The 18,587-nt window shown below is 36.8% G+C and overlaps 1 protein-coding gene across 6 annotated transcripts in view; it reads left to right on the top strand.

Annotated features, from left to right (window-relative positions):
- The window catches only part of diaph2 (diaphanous-related formin 2), a 437,687-nt gene that overhangs the window by 152,850 nt on the left and 266,250 nt on the right, over positions 1 to 18,587 (top strand). For all 6 annotated transcript variants that reach the window (XM_058797344.1, XM_058797348.1, XM_058797349.1 and 3 more), the window contains 4 exons: positions 6,080 to 6,188; positions 9,400 to 9,510; positions 12,210 to 12,322; positions 15,675 to 15,791. In XM_058797344.1, the coding sequence (XP_058653327.1) occupies positions 6,080 to 6,188; positions 9,400 to 9,510; positions 12,210 to 12,322; positions 15,675 to 15,791 (450 nt within the window). The remainder of the gene's footprint in view (positions 1 to 6,079; positions 6,189 to 9,399; positions 9,511 to 12,209; positions 12,323 to 15,674; positions 15,792 to 18,587) is intronic.

Below are 18,587 nucleotides of genomic sequence, written 5' to 3' on the forward strand. Positions count from 1 at the left end.
CACCTTTTTGTAAATATTTTATTATATATTTTCATGTGACAAGAAAATATTCTTCAACACTGAAGAAATGACAGTTGCTACAATGTAAATTAGTGAGTGTACAACTTGTATAACAGTGTAAATTTGCTGTCCCCTCAAAATAACTCAAAACACAGCCATTAATGTCTAAACCACTGGCCACAAAAGTGAGTACACCCCTAAGTGAAAATGTCCAAATTGGGCCCAAAGTATCAATATTTTGTGTGGCCACCATTATTTTCCAGCACTGCCTTAACCCTCTTGGGGTTCACGCGAGCTTCACAGGTTGCCACAGGAGTCCTCTTCCACTCCTCCATGACGACATCACGGAGCTGGTGGATGTTAGAGACCTTGCGCTTCTCCACCTTCCGTTTAAGGATGCCCCACAGATGCTCAATAGGGTTTAGGTCTGGAGACATGCTTGGCCAGTCCATCACCTTTACCCTCAGCTTCTTTAGCAAGGCAGTAGTCATCTTGGAGGTGTGTTTGGGGTCGTTATCATGTTGGAATACTGCCCTGCTGCCCAGTCTCCGAAGGGAGGGGATCATGCTCTGCTTTAGTATGTCACGGTACATGTTGGCATTCATGGTTCCCTCAATGAGCTGTAGCTCCCCAGTGCCGGCAGCACTCATGCAGCCCTAGACCATGACACTCCCACCAGCATGCTTGACTGTAGGCAAGACACACTTGTCTTTGTACTCCTCACCTGATTGCCATATGTATGTATATATATATATGTGTATGTATATATATGTGTGTATATATATATGTATGTATGTGTGTGTGTATATACAGTCATGGCCAAAAATATCGGCACCCTTGGTAAACATGATCAAAGAAGGCTATGAAAATTAATCTGCATCGTTAATCCTTTTGATCTTTTATTAAAAAAAAACACAAAAATCTAACCTTTCATTGGATAATAAGAATTTAAAATGGGTGAAATTAGCGTCTACGTAACGGCTCTCAGTCCGCCCTCTGTTCGTTGATTGGCCCAGCTGCTGCGGAGCCATAGATAAACTGGGAGATGGTCTGCTATATCAGACTGAGTACAAAAGCGAAATTAAATTAAGCGGAAGTACGAAGTCTGACGTAGTCAGGCTACCAAACATGGCCCATTATAAGATTTCTAACATAGTCAGTCACTTATCGATTTTTTTTTATCTGTTGGTATTTGATAGAATCCATGATGCCATGTGTCTAAACAAGTTGTCAAGGACCTCCAGCAGAAATACAGGCCCACAACATAAAAAATACAGCAGTATATTTCATTGTACACATGGGGTACTTTTTATCCCTGTGTTCACCAAACCCATCTTGAGTGTTTGCTGCTAAAAAGCTCATTTTTTAGTTTCATCTGACCATAGAAGCCAGTCCCATTTGAAGTTCCAGTCGTGTCTGATAGCTGAATATGCTGGAGTTTGTTTTTGGATGAGCTAGGAGAATTTTTATTGAAACCCTCCCAAACAACATGTGGTGATGTAGGTGCTGTTTTACAATTTTTTTTATTTTTTTATTTTTTAAGGTTTTCTGACCCCAAGACTCAACTATTTTCTGCAATTCTCCAGCTGTGGTCCTTGGAGAGTCTTTAGCCACTCAAACTCTCCTTCTCACCGTACATTAGGACGATATAGACACACATCCTCTTCCAGGCAGTTTCGTAACATTATGTTGATTGGAAATTCTTAATTATTGCCCTGATGGTGGAAATGGGAATTTTCAGTGCTCTAGCTCTTTTCTTAAAGCCACTTCACTAATTTGTGAAGCTCAGTTATCTTTTGCTGCACATCAGAAATATATTCTTTGGTTTTTCTCATTGTGATGGATGATTAAGGGAATTTGGGTTTTGTTTTCCCTCCTATTTATATTTCTTTATATTTATATTTAATTTTCACAGCCTTCTTTGATCATATTTACCAAGGGTGCTGATATTTTTGCCCATGACTGTATATATGTATATGTAGGTGTGTGTGTGTGTACACACACACACACACACACACAATATTCTTTGTAAATATCCTCTGACCATTACAAGAAAGGGATGTTTGGCATATTATTTAAAACATTTTTTAGTAATAAGGTTATACACAGTTGATATCATTAATTATTTAATACTAATATCAATCAGCTTTTATATATATATATATGTATGTATGTATGTATATATATGTATGTATGTATATGTATATATATATATATATATATATATATATATATATATATATATATATATATATATATATATATATATATATATATACAGTGAGGAAAATAAGTATTTGAACACCCTGCTATTTTGCAAGTTCTCCCACTTAGAAATCATGGAGGGTCTGAAATTGTCATCGAGGTGCATGTCCACTGTGAGAGACATAATCTAAAAAAAAATCCAGAAATCACAATGTATGATTTTTAACTATTTATTTGTATGATACAGCTGCAAATAAGTATTTGAACACCTGTCTATCAGCTAGAATTCTGACCCTCAAAGACCTGTTAGTCTGCCTTTAAAATGTCCACCTCCACTCCATTTATTATCCTAAATTAGATGCACCTGTTTGAGGTCGTTAGCTGCATAAAGACACCTGTCCACCCCATACAATCAGTAAGAATCCAACTACTAACATGGCTAAGACCAAAGAGCTGTCCAAAGACACTAGAGACAAAATTGTACACCTCCACAAGGCTGGAAAGGGCTACGGGAAATTGCCAAGCAGCTTGGTGAAAAAGGTCCACTGTTGGAGCAATCATTAGAAAATGGAAGAAGCTAAACATGACTGTCAATCTCCTCGGACTGGGGCTCCATGCAAGATCTCACCGTGGGGTCTCAATGATCCTAAGAAAGGTGAGAAATCAGCCCAGAACTACACGGGAGGAGCTGGTCAATGACCTGAAAAGAGCTGGGACCACCGCTTCCAAGGTTACTGTTGGTAATACACTAAGACGCCATGGTTTGAAATCATGCATGGCACGGAAGGTTCCCCTGCTTAAACCAGCACATGTCCAGGCCTGACTTAAGTTTGCCAATGACCATTTGGATGATCCAGAGGAGTCATGGGAGAAAGTCATGTGGTCAGATGAGACCAAAATAGAACTTTTGGTCATAATTCCACTAAACGTGTTTGGAGGAAGAAGAATGATGAGTACCATCCCAAGAACACCATCCCTACTGTGAAGCATGGGGTGGTAGCATCATGCTTTGGGGGTGTTTTTCTGCACATGGGACAGGGCGACTGCACTGTATTAAGGAGAGGATGACCGGGGCCATGTATTGCGAGATTTTGGGGAACAACCTCCTTCCCTCAGTTAGAGCATTGAAGATGGGTCGAGGCTGGGTCTTCCAACATGACAATGACCAAGCACACAGCCAGGATAACCAAGGAGTGGCTCTGTAAGAAGCATATCAAGGTTCTGGCGTGGCCTAGCCAGTCTCCAGACCTAAACCCAATAGAGAATCTTTGAGGGAGCTCAAACTCCATGTTTCTCAGCGACAGGCCAGAAACCTGACTGATCTAGAGAAGATCTGTGTGGAGGAATGGGCCAAAATCCCTCCTGCAGTGTGTGCAAACCTGGTGAAAAACTACAGGAAACGTTTGACCTCTGTAATTGCAAACAAAGGCTACTGTACCAAATATTAACATTGATTTTCTCAGGTGTTCAAATACTTATTTGCAGCTGTATCATACAAATAAATAGTTAAAAATCATACATTGTGATTTCTGGATTTTTTTTTAGATTATGTCTCTCACAGTGGACATGCACCTACGATGACAATTTCAGACCCCTCCATGATTTCTAAGTGGGAGAACTTGCAAAATAGCAGGGTGTTCAAATACTTATTTTCCTCACTGTATATGTCTTTTACCAAAATGTACTTATACTTTTATATACACTAATCAGACATTTTGTACTTTTTACAATATTTTCTATGGTCTCTTTGCATTACAGCAGTGACCAGAAACTGATATTTCTTAGCAAGCGTCCATTGCAGTGCAGTAAGAGTACATGTTACTATGCCCTTCTCAAATGAGCCTGCTAGAAAGCCCCCGGCTAAGCGTATGCATGCTGTGTTAGTTTTGTGGTTGAATGATTAAAAAGCTGAGTTTGCAACTGATTGTTTTTATCTGGCAATCAGCACCTTCAGCCCTGGGATCTGTTTGACTAAACACACAAACAAACGCAGACAGACTCTTGCGCACATGCTAAGTGGAGGTTGGGTGAATCGTGTGTGGTAGGTGAGTAGATTAGTGTTTTTTATGGGTGTGTAGGTGATCAGAGAGTGTGCAGATCTGTGTGACAGCTGTAAAAATGCTGATACCTCACTTAGCGCTGAAACTAGCTCCTTCCCCCTCAAACGCTGTGCAGTGACACTGGCTTATGTTTAGTGCTGTCACATCAAAGCCTTCTTTAGGAGTTGAGCAGGTGTAGCTTATTCTGAAGCCATGTTTGAACCAGCATGAAAGACTTTGTACAGCCCACTCACGACTACAACTTAATCACCTGGATCACAAAACACGTATCTTACACCTAGCTGTTCGACAAAACTTCTCTCCACAGCTTTTCCACGACAGAGCAAAGCAAACCGATCTTGGGGTAACGAGACATGTGAAAGTGAACTTAACATCTGGTGTAGATCACTAGTATGGAGCATTTATAATCTTGTCGCATACAGGAGTCGACAAGCATTTTGTGCCTGCCTGTCTTAATCATACAGTAATTGTGATTTTTATTCATAATAGACCCAGTGAAAAAAATTATTCATTGAATTTACAATTTTTTTTTAAAGTGGTTGCAATCAATTTATTTTAGCTACATTTAAATAAACAAATTTAGTTGACTAACTTCCAACACAATTTGTTTATTTAAATGTAGCTAAATTGATTGCAACCACTTACCTTAAAAAAATTTGTATAATTTTTTTAAGTGTTGTATAAAAGAATTTAGAATTCAATCATCTTCAAAGGGAAGAATACACTCCTGCACTATAGTCCAAAAATAGGGCTACATGTTGAGCTACATGAGATACACTACCATTTACAAATTTAGGTTAGGTACTGTCCAATTAAAAAAAAAATAATAATAATAATATATACATTTTAAATATATGATACTTTTATTCTGCAAAGACACATTAAATTGATCAGAAGTTATAAAAGGCATTTATAGTGTTACAAAAAAATTATATTTGAAATAAACACTGTTAATTGAACTTTCTATTCATTAAATAATCCTGAAAATATATACGTTGCTGCAAAAAAGTATTAAGCAGCAAAAACTGTATTCAAGATTGATCATAAAAATAACCATTATTGATAATTGCACACCAATGAAAATTAGATTGATTAGAAGCATATTAGAATTATTTTTGAAGGATCATATGACACATGTGACCAGAGTAATAGCTGTTGAAAATTCAGCTTTGCTATCAAAGGAATAAATTGCATTTTAAAATATAGAAACAATTGATAAATTCCAAAATGAACATTTCCTAACCTGATAAGAGCAAGACTAGTGACATACACAGTTAACACACCATCTTGCGTGTGTTTCTTTACTGAAGGGGCTATTTTTACACAAGCGATGATTTGTTCTGCGGTTATTATTTTGTCTATGATGCATTCTGTTATTCTTTTCCCTTAGCCATGGACTGCAATCTGCCCAGTGCCTGAGTCAGCAAAACAGACATGGGACCTTGTAAAGTCCTTAATTTGCTTTCACACCAACACTCCTTGTACTTCTGTCCAAACGCATCTCTTCGGTTCTCTTATGTTGCTGCTTCTGACACAGCATCACATATTGTAGACTAAAGGGTTTCTCTTATTACTATGGTTGAACATTAGGCTTGTTTTGGTATTTCTAAACCCTAGTGAGTTATAACTACATAAAAGTCTGTGACTTTGTTCCAGTTCCCCTGTGGTAAACGTCCAAGACTGAGATTACAAGCTTAGACCAACTCGGGCGAACATTCTAAACCAATGTCACAATCGTGTTTTGATTTAAAAAAAAAAAAAAAAAAGCTTGTTTAATTAAATGCAATGTTTTTTGTCTTCTTGCTTTCCTTTAGTTTGGATAAGATCCTGGCAGCTATGACCATTGCTGCAGAGAGGAATAATAAGGAGAGATTTGCTCCGATAGTGGAGGGGCTGGAGAACCACGAAGCCCAGCAGCTACAGGTCAGAGTTGGTGCCTTTTCCAAGAAAAAGAGAGTCAGAATGCTGCCCTTCCACACCTGTCACTTCACCTTATTACCTTCATGTTATAATTCATCACACCCTTTATACACATATTCACATTCAATCTTGCTCAGGTAAAACAGACTTTGGAGCTGCAATGTTAATACCTATAGTTTCAGAAGACAGTCTTGTCTAGAATAAGACTCATTCTTTAATAGACACAATGCACATAGATAATATGTTGTGTTTACTCCAAAAATAATAAAGCAGCAGTATCCTTATTCCATATTTTATGTAAAATATAACTTATTTTAGCATCCTGTTAATTTGAATTATAGGAGTTTTGTAAATAAGACACAAAATTTTGTGTTTAAATGTTGCATGCTAATTTGGAGCAAGTATAGAGAATTCTCTCTAAATAACCTTAGTTGCACACGTGTCTCCTCTAGAACATCTGAAAAGATCATAACCATTTCACAGACTACTCAGAATTTATTTTATTTTATTATTTTTGTTGTGCTCAATTATTTATGTATTATTATTATTTTATTTATTTTTTAATGGCTTTTTTAATTATTATTAGTATTTTTTTAATTTTAACATTTATTTTCTTTGGGCATGTTGTTTTAGCCTGTGTCCTTTAAAAGATGAATTTTAACTTTAGATGTTGCATCTGTTATTCTCTAGATCGAGCAAGAAATATTCAAGTAGAACACACATCAGCATCATACTTTCTAAAAATGTTATATGTCCTCATGTTTTATTTCACTTATTTCAAATAATTAGTAGAATTCTGTTTGCCCAGGGCAGCAGATATAGATCTGCTCTGTTTAGTGTCAGTCAATGTGTGAGGCCTCTTCATTCCCAATGCTTTTTTTGATGCTGGAGCCAGGTAGAAATTGGCACATCTGTCACTCAAAGCTCTTCTGCACCCCGGCTCAGCTTGACATGTAAACAAGTCCCCCTATCCCTCTTCTCACTGTGTTCTGTGGTCGTCTGTCAACCCTGCCACCTACGCCACAAGATGGAAGCTAGCTGCTGGCTATTCTAATGCAACAGGAGGAGTATTCTAAACTCTAATCAGCCCCAACCAGGTCACACAAAAACCTGGAGCTCTAGAAACTAGCGACAACAACCCCCCCAAAAAACAAAAAAACTCTTCTCGAGAGATGGTTACTTTATCATCTTCCCTTCTTGCTTTTTCCTCTGCATTCTCCAGGCTGGTCTCAGAGGAACTGAATCAAAAGGGCAAGGATGCAGCACCATACCTGTATTTATCATTCTATGCTTCTCCACAGCCTGCAGTGATCTGTGACCAAGCACAACAAGCCCCTCTCACACATTTATTAACCAAATCCCTAATCTTTGTGTTGCTGTTGAGAGAGCAGTGAAGACACCAATATGATACAGGGCAAGTGAGAGGAGAAGGGAGGGAGGAATACCTTTTGATTTGGTGCCTTGTTTTCCTCCTTGAAAAAAAGGCTTTTAATAAAAAGAACCGCCGCTAATTGTGAGGTAAATTAAAACACCTCAGCAATGCTGGCGGTTAAAAGAAATTAAACACTTTTAAAAATCTGCAATGGGCTGCAGAGCCTGACTTTTATACGTGATTAAAATGTGTTTTGCCGTCACGCCATCTCAGTGACGCAAGCACGCAAACCTAAAACCGTCCCAGCAGTGCCGTTTTTTAATTACTCTGCTGGAATCCACCTCCGGCACTGTGCTGCAGAAGCTCATCATTGCACACTCAGCCCATAAAGGAAAATAAGTTCCTCAACCTGCTCCAGCACCCTATCTGCAACATCGTTCCAAACAGGGTGGTGTGTTGATGATGAAATGCATTTGCCCTCTGGAGAACTCGATGAACGATCTAGATTCACTCAGTGGGCTTCTTCGATGATTCAAATTGAAATAATTGCTCAAATGGGAATACGGGAAGATTTAAGAACTTTGGTGATTTGGAGGCATAATGTTGCACGATGAGAGCAAAGTGGGCCTCGTTGCGTTTGCCTGTTGCAGCTCCTGGGTAGGCTGCGATTTCGAGAGAAGTAATCAAGAATAGTGTTATGGTTCCTGATGCCTACGGGCTGCTCGTGAACCCAAGGCTACTGCTGTGAAAAGCAGAATTTTTAAGCACTGATTTATTTTTATTTAGGGTATTATTTTTTTCCCCACTAGATTTTTAGTTTGTTTATTTCTATTTCCCTGTTTTCAGTTTTCTATTTTCACTATAGATTTTCACTCTATTTTCACTTTCATATTTGATTATTATTAATTTTTTTTTTGGTATTTTTATTATTTTTTTATTTTAGGACTGCCCAAGTTAATGCTCTGGTTTAATTTAAGAATGTCAGCAATCTCTCACAGACATTTCTTTTTTCTTTTTTTTTGCTGTCATGAAAATTTATTTTCAGTTTAGGTAATTTTTCCTCCCACAGTTATGTTCTTATTTTATTTCAGTTAATGGAAATTTTCAAGTCAATCAAACCTATGCATCTCCTCTAAATGGCTGCCATTGCCTAAATATCATATCAAGCACTGTCTCTCCCATGACTCAAGTCAAGTTTCTGTTTTTGTGGCCGATCTTTGAAGGCAGAACAAGCGAGAGTCAGAATGATGGAGCTGGTCCTCACAAATAAAACCATGCAGAAGAATAAAACATGCAGGCCAACAGCAACTCCAAAAGCCCAGGCCAAGGCTGGTGAATGTATGGGAAGACTGTTCAAATGTCCGTCAAGAGTGATCTTTCCACTCTGCATTGATCAACCAAGCGAAGAGCATTCCTTCTCATCCTTGCCGGCTCCCTGGAGCCACCTTATAGCCTGTTAAGAACCATCAGCACTCCTCCCTGCCCACTGCCCTGATCTGATAAATCAATTAAAAATACACATCTGTTCAGCCAGGTCTGCTCCCTCCTTTCATCCCTCCTTCCTCTGGACAGCTTTCCTAATCCACTTGCATCTTTTCCCTGCATTTTTACCATTTTCTCTCCCAGTCCTTTACAGTGGCAACTGCCTCGTTCCATCCTTATGAATTCATTTTATTTTATGTAATGTGATATATTGATTTTTTTCTTGATGAGAGATGAGAGCAGTATGAATAAGAGGCTGTTGCAGCGTACTACATTTTAATCATTTATCGCCAAAGGGATGATTCTAAGAATTTGCTTGCATTAAATGATGGTGGTGTGTGTGTGTGTGTGTGAATACAGGTGGCCTGCATGCAGCTGATCAATGCCCTCGTTACATCGCCAGATGATTTAGACTTCAGGATACACTTACGAAATGAGTTTCTACGCTGCGGCCTCAAGAAGATCCTACCAGTGAGTATATATTTTGCTTTTTCATTCTTTTATTGCTTATTTGATTTATCGCTATTTTTAATTTTTATAAATTTTTTGATACTTGATTTTTTTCTTTTTTTTTATATAATATGATATATGTTCATTAGATTTTTTTTAATGGTAAAGTTAAGTTAGTAAATAAATAGAAAATTAATGAAACTACAGATGTACAACAGCATTTTTGTAATCAAATGACAGATGTTGATTTTCTAATTAAAGAGTTTGGGTTTAAAATGACATCAGTGAAGGCTAAAAAAAAAAAAAAAAGTTTGAAACATGGCCTTACTGAACAAATAAAAACTTTTGAACAAATTAACAAAACTGTTGAAAACTGCTAAAATGTGCCCTGGTTTAGTGTGCTCCTCCCTAATGGCACAGCTTTGTTTCATAAAGGCCATTCCCCTCACACATCATTATCAATCAGCACGCAGATCTCTGCCCCACGCTGCCACAAAGCCTGCAACCAGGCCAGCACATCACTCACCATCTCATTTATGTGGGCATTTCCTCACTCTTAATAAGTCATTTTGACTGCTCCCCATATTATTGCTGCAATTATTATAATTATCTCAATCTACCCCCGCATATGATGAGCTTATCATAATTTATGAATAATGTATTTGAAAGTTTAATAGGACAATTAAATATGACATTGTTCTCTAATTGTGAATAATGAGTTTCCAGGTTTTAGTATCCTCAAAATGGCAAGTGTAAAGGGAAAGAAACAAAGTGAAAGACAAATGAGATGCACTAAATCCTCAAGGAGAGATAGAAAATGGTGTCTGATGAAATGAAAATACACATTTCTGGAGATGGATGGGTGAGTGTGTGTTTGTGTGTGTGCGAGAGAGCGAGAGAGACTCAGTCCTGCCTCCTACTGCGGCATTGCGAGTACTCTTTCTCTCTGATTGGCTGTTGCTTTAAGACAGATGGCATGCCTGAAGTATAGTCCACTGATTGATAACTACCGAAATTGGGTTACATTTGGCTTTTCACCGTCCATAAACTACACCAGCAGTGATTCATAGTGGAGTTGTAAAGCACACCTATTTTATCCCCTCTTTCTTTATGTCTCTTCCTTTCTAAACCCTTTAGATCTGTCGCATATGTTACTGGTATACATAGCAAGACAATCTGTGTACTAAAGAAAAACAGATTGACTGTGCTATACAACACTAATCAGATTTATGGTTTTAATTGACACCTGAGTTTTGAATCACTTGACAAGCACAGTTTTCTAAAACTTTTTATAAAATAGCAGTTATTTCAGTGTAAATGTCAAAATTACATCCAAAATGAATGTTCAATGGCAAATATGTTGAAAATTAGCCAATAGGCTGCTGATTAATTATTGGCATACTGAAGCTTCTGAAGGTATTCGTCCATCACCTTGAAGGGGCTCTGGTTTTCTCTTCTTTCTTTTATTTTTTTTTCTTCTTAAATATGAAATTTAGGCAAAACATACAGACAATTTTTTTATTATCTTTCCAATTGAACTTCTTATTTTGAGGATATTAATGCCTGTAAACTGTAAATTTTGAATGCATATATTTATTTCAAAACTGAGAAAGCACAGTCATGAACTTAATGCCACAAAACTCCAATGAGGTAAATTCAAGGCCTTGTACAAAGAGTTTAAAGCTGCAGTCCGTAAGTTTTGCCTCCTTGTTGCCATCTCTGTTTGAAAACCTTGAATTTCAACTCGGTGCGGAATTATATTCCTTGCGTGGGGTTGTACTCCAGCACGGCTCCAGCGGAGATTAATCTAATGCTTTGAGGAGTATGTGTCAGCCTGTCAGTCACCGCACCTGTGTGGATATTGTACTTCTAGCCTATGTCTTGGAATATATGACCCAAATAAGAATTTTCACCTGATATTGCCATCTGAACAAGTAAGTAACAAGTCTGCCACGTTTGTTCTGACCAACTGAGGAAAAAAGCATTACAATAACTCGCGCTACCAATGGTAATTAAATCTAGCGATCGGTTAGCTCATATCACATCTAACCGTGCTAATTATTATTATTGTTATACTTTATTCTCAAATTATTAATGTTAACAACATCAGCATTGCGTGACAATGGGTATAGTGTGTATTAGCGTGTAGATTTCAATTTCTGAACAGTCTAATCTCTAACTGTCATACCATTCGGATTTCATATTAAGAAATTCTTTTAACCCAAGAAGCTAATTATTCTCCCTTCGAACTGGTTTTCTTTAAAATACAAATCTTCTGTAATCCCAGGCTATCTGTAATCAGAAACTGGAATATAATTTAATATAATTCACATGTGTTTCAGAAACACATAATCCTTTCTGGATTACAATCCGCCATCAAAATGAGAAAAGGCTATAAACGATCCGTCACCTGCAGGATCCACGCATTCGATATACTAGCCAGGACAACTTCTTTATGTTTACAGACGGGACATAATGACGCAGCTCGAATTTCCCGCAAAAACCTACTCGTACCACTCAAATTAGAAAACATTATTATAAGATAACAATTGTGAATCGGGCTATTTTTTTCGGATCATTTTTAACCCAAAAAAGTTATGGACTGCAGCTTTAAAGTATCCAAAAAGCAGACTTTTTCTTCTTGTTATATTACCAGTGTTATATGAGGACACATGTTCACGAGTCACTCATTCCTCTTATGCCAACCTCTATAATCACAGGAGCTGAAGGAGACGGAAGAGCTCGACATTCAGCTGAAGGTGTTTAATGAAAATAAGGAGGAGGATTCCATCGAACTGTCTCACCGACTAGATGACATCCGTGCGGAGATGGAATATCCTTTTTACTGCTGCCTCGTATGTGCGTGCAGCCGCAAGGGCGCCCGGTGTGGCTCATGGGTCTAAAGCCAAGACCTCGAGTTCATTCGGAAGGGATTTGAGAATCAGGTTTTTTTTTTTTTTTAAATTCCAGTCCAGCCTCTGGCAACTCTGGTGGTAAACAAACCTCTTCACATCAACACATGCACGCACCTCACACATATCCCAGCATCCTCCTCTGGCCCTGAGCTCATTATACTGACATTCCAGAGACACAGAGAGCAACCTCTACGCTCACCTCTCCTCTGTTTCATTCCTCCTCAAATCTGTGGATAGACTATGCTACGCGGCTATGGAAATCCGTTCACACTTATTTTCTCCCTGTTTCTACATCTGCATCTGACCCTTCAGGCCACAGCTGCGTACGTGGCAGCCATATGCAGTAGCTTCTGGATTTATGTTTATCCTCACAATACCCTTTTATAAAGCAGCTTGAAGCCATTCGCTGAATTCGAAAAAGCAACATTTTTTTTCTGTTGTTTTAGTGCTGATTTTGTTGATGGTTTTTATCGTTTCACCCTCTTTCCATAACCTCTCAGAGGGAAAGCTTCGCTGAAATGATGGAGAAGCCAGAGTTTTAGTTCAGGCTGTCTGGACTAATGATTTTCGTGAGCAGCCAACTGTGTAAGAGACACAACATTTGTCTCTAAGGACAATTTGGCATTGATCTGTAAGTGCCTTGTGTAATATGCGTGTCTAAGCAACGGTGTCTGCCTTTCTCAGTCCTTTTCCCCTTCTTCTCTTTCTAAACAACAGTCTTTCAGTCCCGCCCTTCTCGTTTTCTGTCTGGCTGCTTTATGAGTATTTACTTACATTTACCTATAGAGATAATATGTATATGTACGCATTTACGTATTTATTTATTTATTTGTTTATATATGTGTGTGTGTGTGTATATATATATATATATATATATATATATATATATATATATACACACACACACACACATATATAAACAAATAAATAAATATATATATATATATATATATATATATATATATATATATATATATATATATATATATATATATATATATATATATATATATATATATATATATATATATATATATATATATATATATATATATATATATATATATATATATATATATATATATATATATATATATATATATATATATATATATCTATCTGTACAGGTAAAAAAAAAATGTTTTTAATTTTATTTATTTATTTTTATTTATAGCTACCAGTCATTGGAGTATTAGTAGACTGTCTGCTTAATATCTGCTAACACTTTATTTTGACGGTCCCCCGACTAACATTCTACTGACTATAACTTTGGAAGTGCATGTCAACTTATTCTACTACTACTATAATGAGCTTTAGTTGACATGTAGTTGCAGAGTTACTTAGTATAACATCTAACGTGGACTTTCGAAATAAAGTGTGACATATTATTATTATAATAATAATAATTAGTAGTAGTAGTAGTAGTAGTATAAATATAGCACTTCTGGTCTGGTTTAGTTCTGGCCACTGTAGTGACTTCAGGAAGCTGTTGAATATTAATTGAAAGTTGGGCAGTGTGATTGATTGACCCTCCCTCTCTGTCTTTTGTATTGCTCAGCTCCATGCTGATACAGCTCATGTTTATGCATTACCTTCCCCATCAGTATATTACTGCAAACATGCCCAAAATACAAATATGCACAGACGGTGTGTGTCTGTGTGCACGCTTGTAGCCCTGCTTAATAGAAAGAATGGCTTTCTGGTGCATTTTGCTGGTTTTGAAGTGTGAAGAAATTAATTCACTTCAGCAGATCACCTGTGTTATCAGCAATAATGCTCTGAAGATGCTTGTATTCTCACATTGAGTTGACAGAACATGGGATACACTCGCAACCTTATGAATAACTGAAATGATATGAGTTAATTAGAAAATGTACAGCAGTGCTGGGGCAGATTGGTTTGCTGCAAGGGCAGTTTTTTAAGTGGCTGGAAGTCTTAATGTTCCATTTTATTATTGTTCCACAAATATAGAGCTGTATATGCAATATAGTGTAGATTTTATGAAGTATTTCGGTTTATTGTTAATATTCTTTTAAAGAATATAGAATTTTCTAACCTAAGACAGATTTTCTTTAATTAAATTGAAACATACCTACTGTACCGTTTTAGTTTTTTCCTCAAAATATTGACAATCGTCAGCTTTTTGATTTGTATCCCAGTGGAAGGAAAGGAGTGATTTGTGGTGGCTCAAGAAAGTGTGCTCCAGTCCAGCCAGTGCATCACCCTGCAGTCAGCGTCTAAATATTTCAGCAGACATTGTCAAAACCTGCAGTTCATGTAATGGCTGGACTGGATTTTTCACCCACCTCTGCTCAATGCCACACAACAAATATACACATAATTTTGCCCACATTTAAGTTATTTTATTTTATTAGACATTTAATTTATTTTATAACACTGTATTTTTAAAGTGAATGTTGTTATATTAACTCCATTGTAGGACCATTAGTAGAAACAATTAATGAGCTACCGAGTGCTACTGTTAATCATATGCTGTAGCTTGCCAGTTGCCACCTTTGAAAATAGATCGCTGGTCATTTATTTAACTCAAGTGGACATACCAGATACGGTTGGGACATCAGTTCTTGATATAATAATAATAAAAAAGAAAACTATGATGGCTATCTGATCTTACATCTGTTTTAGACATGGAAAGCCACTGCCCTTTCTCCTGAGGGAGAGGAGATGTTGGACATTTAATCAATACTCTGCAAGTTTAAGAGCACATTTCTTCTGTTTTGGAGACAAGCAGGACAAACTGAAGATGAGATTTCGGTCCAGAAAATACATAAATATATAAAAGGAAGTGACTGATCCATATTTTATTGCTTTAAATAATCAAACTTAAACAATTTTCGTTTGATTCATGTCCAGAGCCAGGGTATGAACTGGCAGAAGAGGTATTGAAGAGGTCTCTTTTTTTTTTTGACCTTGTGTTTACATATGTTAGCAAATTAGATCCCTAAAGATACTTAAGAATGCAGGAAGATAGCATCACTTCTGGTTAGACTCAACCTTTGACTCATTCCTCCATTTGAATTAAAACAAGCAAGCAATTTCCAGTGAAGGACGGCCATTCACCTTTAGTTGCATTTTATTATTCTTTCTCATCTTAGAATTATACTACTGCATTTCATGCAGTTCCAGTCACTCTACTGTATATGTTTTTTACACAATTTTATATGCATATAGAAATGGCATGTTTAGATAAACATTGTTTTACTACATGACAAGCAGTGTATGCAGTTTTGTCCTTAATCATCTATGCACTGATATGGGTGAGGTGTACCATCTCCTGTCCAACATGGTGAAAGACACGGGCTCAGAACCATACTTCCTATCCATCCTCCAGCACCTGCTGCTCATCAGGAATGATTATTATATCAGGTGAGTGCTATCATATCTTTTCCTTAATATCGATTCCACAAGTATGATGGTAACAAAATTGCACCTGTTTTTTTGACAATGTTCTCAGCTTCTATCGACTCAACAAGCATTCTTGAGTATTAGAATTCACAAATTATAATAATGAAAATTAATAAAATTTAAATTGGGAAATATTTATTTTTGGATCAAATTATTTATATATATATATATATATATATATATATATACATATACATATATATATATATAATTTATTTTTTTTTTTCAGCTAAATTAACTGTATTGTGCTATATAGCTGTGCCATTATAACAATATAAAATGACTTATGTCAAGATATACGATTTTTGTCATTTTTTGCTGTTTAACTATGTCTTGAGTGATCATTTATTTAAAAGAGAGAGTTATTTTGCATGTTCAGCCACGCTCAGAGTTTGTGTGTCTGTCAGAAAGTGAAGAAATGATACTGATCATTTCAGTTCACTGTTGCATCAGACCTGTTGCTGAGGTAAAATATTTAATAAAGAGGGAAGCGCGAAGCGATGAAAGGGAGGGAATTTACCATGGCCATGTTGCTGCTCACTTTGAGCCATGAATAATGTATTGCCTGGCTTGTTGGAAAAAGCGAGAAATAGAAAACACATTAAGCAAGTAGTATGGCAGATTCTCGTTCAGTGCCATCCCTCCCGCCCCTGTGTCTGTAACTCTGTCGGCAGAAAACAGGATCACTACAAACCCTGATTAAAAATGTATGCACTTATTAAAGACTCTCTCCCATAGGAAAGAAAAATAACAAATGGAGTCTCTTTAACATCTCCAATTGTTTCTTTTAGACGCCAATGAGATTAAATGACAAGAAAATTAAGTCTCCTGCCTCTCAGATTTTTCTCTCGAGAAAATACCCTGGTAATCCCACAGAAATCAGACTTTTTAATATCAACTCAAATATTTTTCTTCCCATTTAGAAATTTTACGAGAAAAGTCTGATACAAAGTACATGAATCATTGCTACGAGCGATGTTTGAGCAATAACACTTTTATCTGCATTAAAACACATTTCTCAAAGATGGATACAGAGTTTTGTTTGTTTGCCTCATATGCATCTGCATTACATGGCCACTCTATAAACTTCTCTTCACTGACGTCTTTGGTTGCTTTTGAACCTGGTGAGACGTTTTATGTAGATTGGATTGGCTGGTTGGGAAATTGTATGGCTATAATTTTAGATTAAAGGGATCCCTTGAGATCAGCATGCACTTTGATGGCCGAGGCTCCAAGGAGAGGGAGGGAAGAATAGGCTGGTGGCTTCTCTCTACTTCAGTCCGCATCAGTCGACAACGTCGCTCTTGTTCATGGGTGTTGGGAGGTACTCTGGTGATCAAAGCCAGCCATAAAGGAGAGCTGTCCATGTCAATAGATTGCAACGTTTGATTTAAAGCCATTCTTTAATTCCAGCAAAACAACCAGACACCTTTATCCTCATTTAACTCTGTGCCCTCAACTCTGTCCTTAGTTATTTGTATGGAAAGTTTTCCCTCAATTTGTTTAATAACCTGTTTTAAAATGAAATGAAATAAACGGAACAATTTAATAACAGTTACCGATGTCCTTCAGCCCTCCAGCCTTCCTTTTTACTGCTTTTTAGAGCAGTGGAAGGAAGACGTTGGGCAATAACTCTCTAAGACTCTCTAACAGAAGGTAGATCAGAGGGAGTGTATATGGAGCACATCTTCTACTTTTGGCCATGACTGATGTGAAGATTAGATGGGCAGTGTGGAGCAGGGGTTGGATGGGAGATGAGAGGCAGACAGTGAAGGTGCCAGACTGAGAGAGAGAAGGAAAGAGCGGCTCCGATGAGTGGGACATATGCCGTCTCCTCTGGTGGGGTGTGACAGTTCTGGGTCAGTTGTCTCCTTCCCGGTTCTATCCAGCATGCAGCAGTGGTGGTAGCCAGGATGCTGAGAAAATAGGGCGGCTTATTGAGATAATGATATGGTGTACATCAGTGACAGGCGTAAGCTTCGGGCCTTGCCACTAAGCCGGGCTCAGTGACACTCTCAGCCCTATCAGTTCCAGCCACCCCGTCCGCCCCCTCTGCACGCTTATTACACATCGCTGCCGTGTCTCTTACAACAAGGCCTTGAATTGGCAAATTGTATGAATATGATTATTTGTTTGGTTATTTGAGTATGTTATTTGTCATTGAGCTTGGAGAGACATCCAATTATGGTAATGTCTTAATAGCTGGTTTATTCAAAACATGTTCTTATATTGAAATGTTACAACAAGAGATGCAGTCCTCTATGATGCTATAATTCAGCTCTTTTATTTTTAAAAATATGTACCTTAGCATTTTGCAGTACGTTAAATGAGATTATTCCAATCAGAGTCAGTGTTGTATTCTTTATAAAAATAATGTAATATTTATTAATAATTTGAATTAGTTTTTTGTTTATATTTTAAGTTTTCAGTTAATTTTAGTAGTTTTACATGCTTTTGTACTTTTTTAAATAAATATTTCTATTTTATAAATATTTTGTTGCTTTTGCAACTAACTGAAGTAAAATAAGTAATTTTTTCCCATCTAATATTTATATTTTATTTTGGCTTTATTTCAGTTAACGAAAACTGTTTTAATAATTACAGTTTTAAGTTAATTTTAGTATTTATACATCTTTTTGTACTTTTTTAAATAAATATTTTTATTTCATAAATATTTGTGCCTTTGTAACTAACTGAAGTAAAATAAGTTTTTTTTTTATTGCATGTTATTTATTATTTATATTTATTATTTTGTAT

This window comes from Onychostoma macrolepis, chromosome 14 (assembly GCF_012432095.1).
Source record: "Onychostoma macrolepis isolate SWU-2019 chromosome 14, ASM1243209v1, whole genome shotgun sequence".
Taxonomy (NCBI): domain Eukaryota; kingdom Metazoa; phylum Chordata; class Actinopteri; order Cypriniformes; family Cyprinidae; genus Onychostoma; species Onychostoma macrolepis.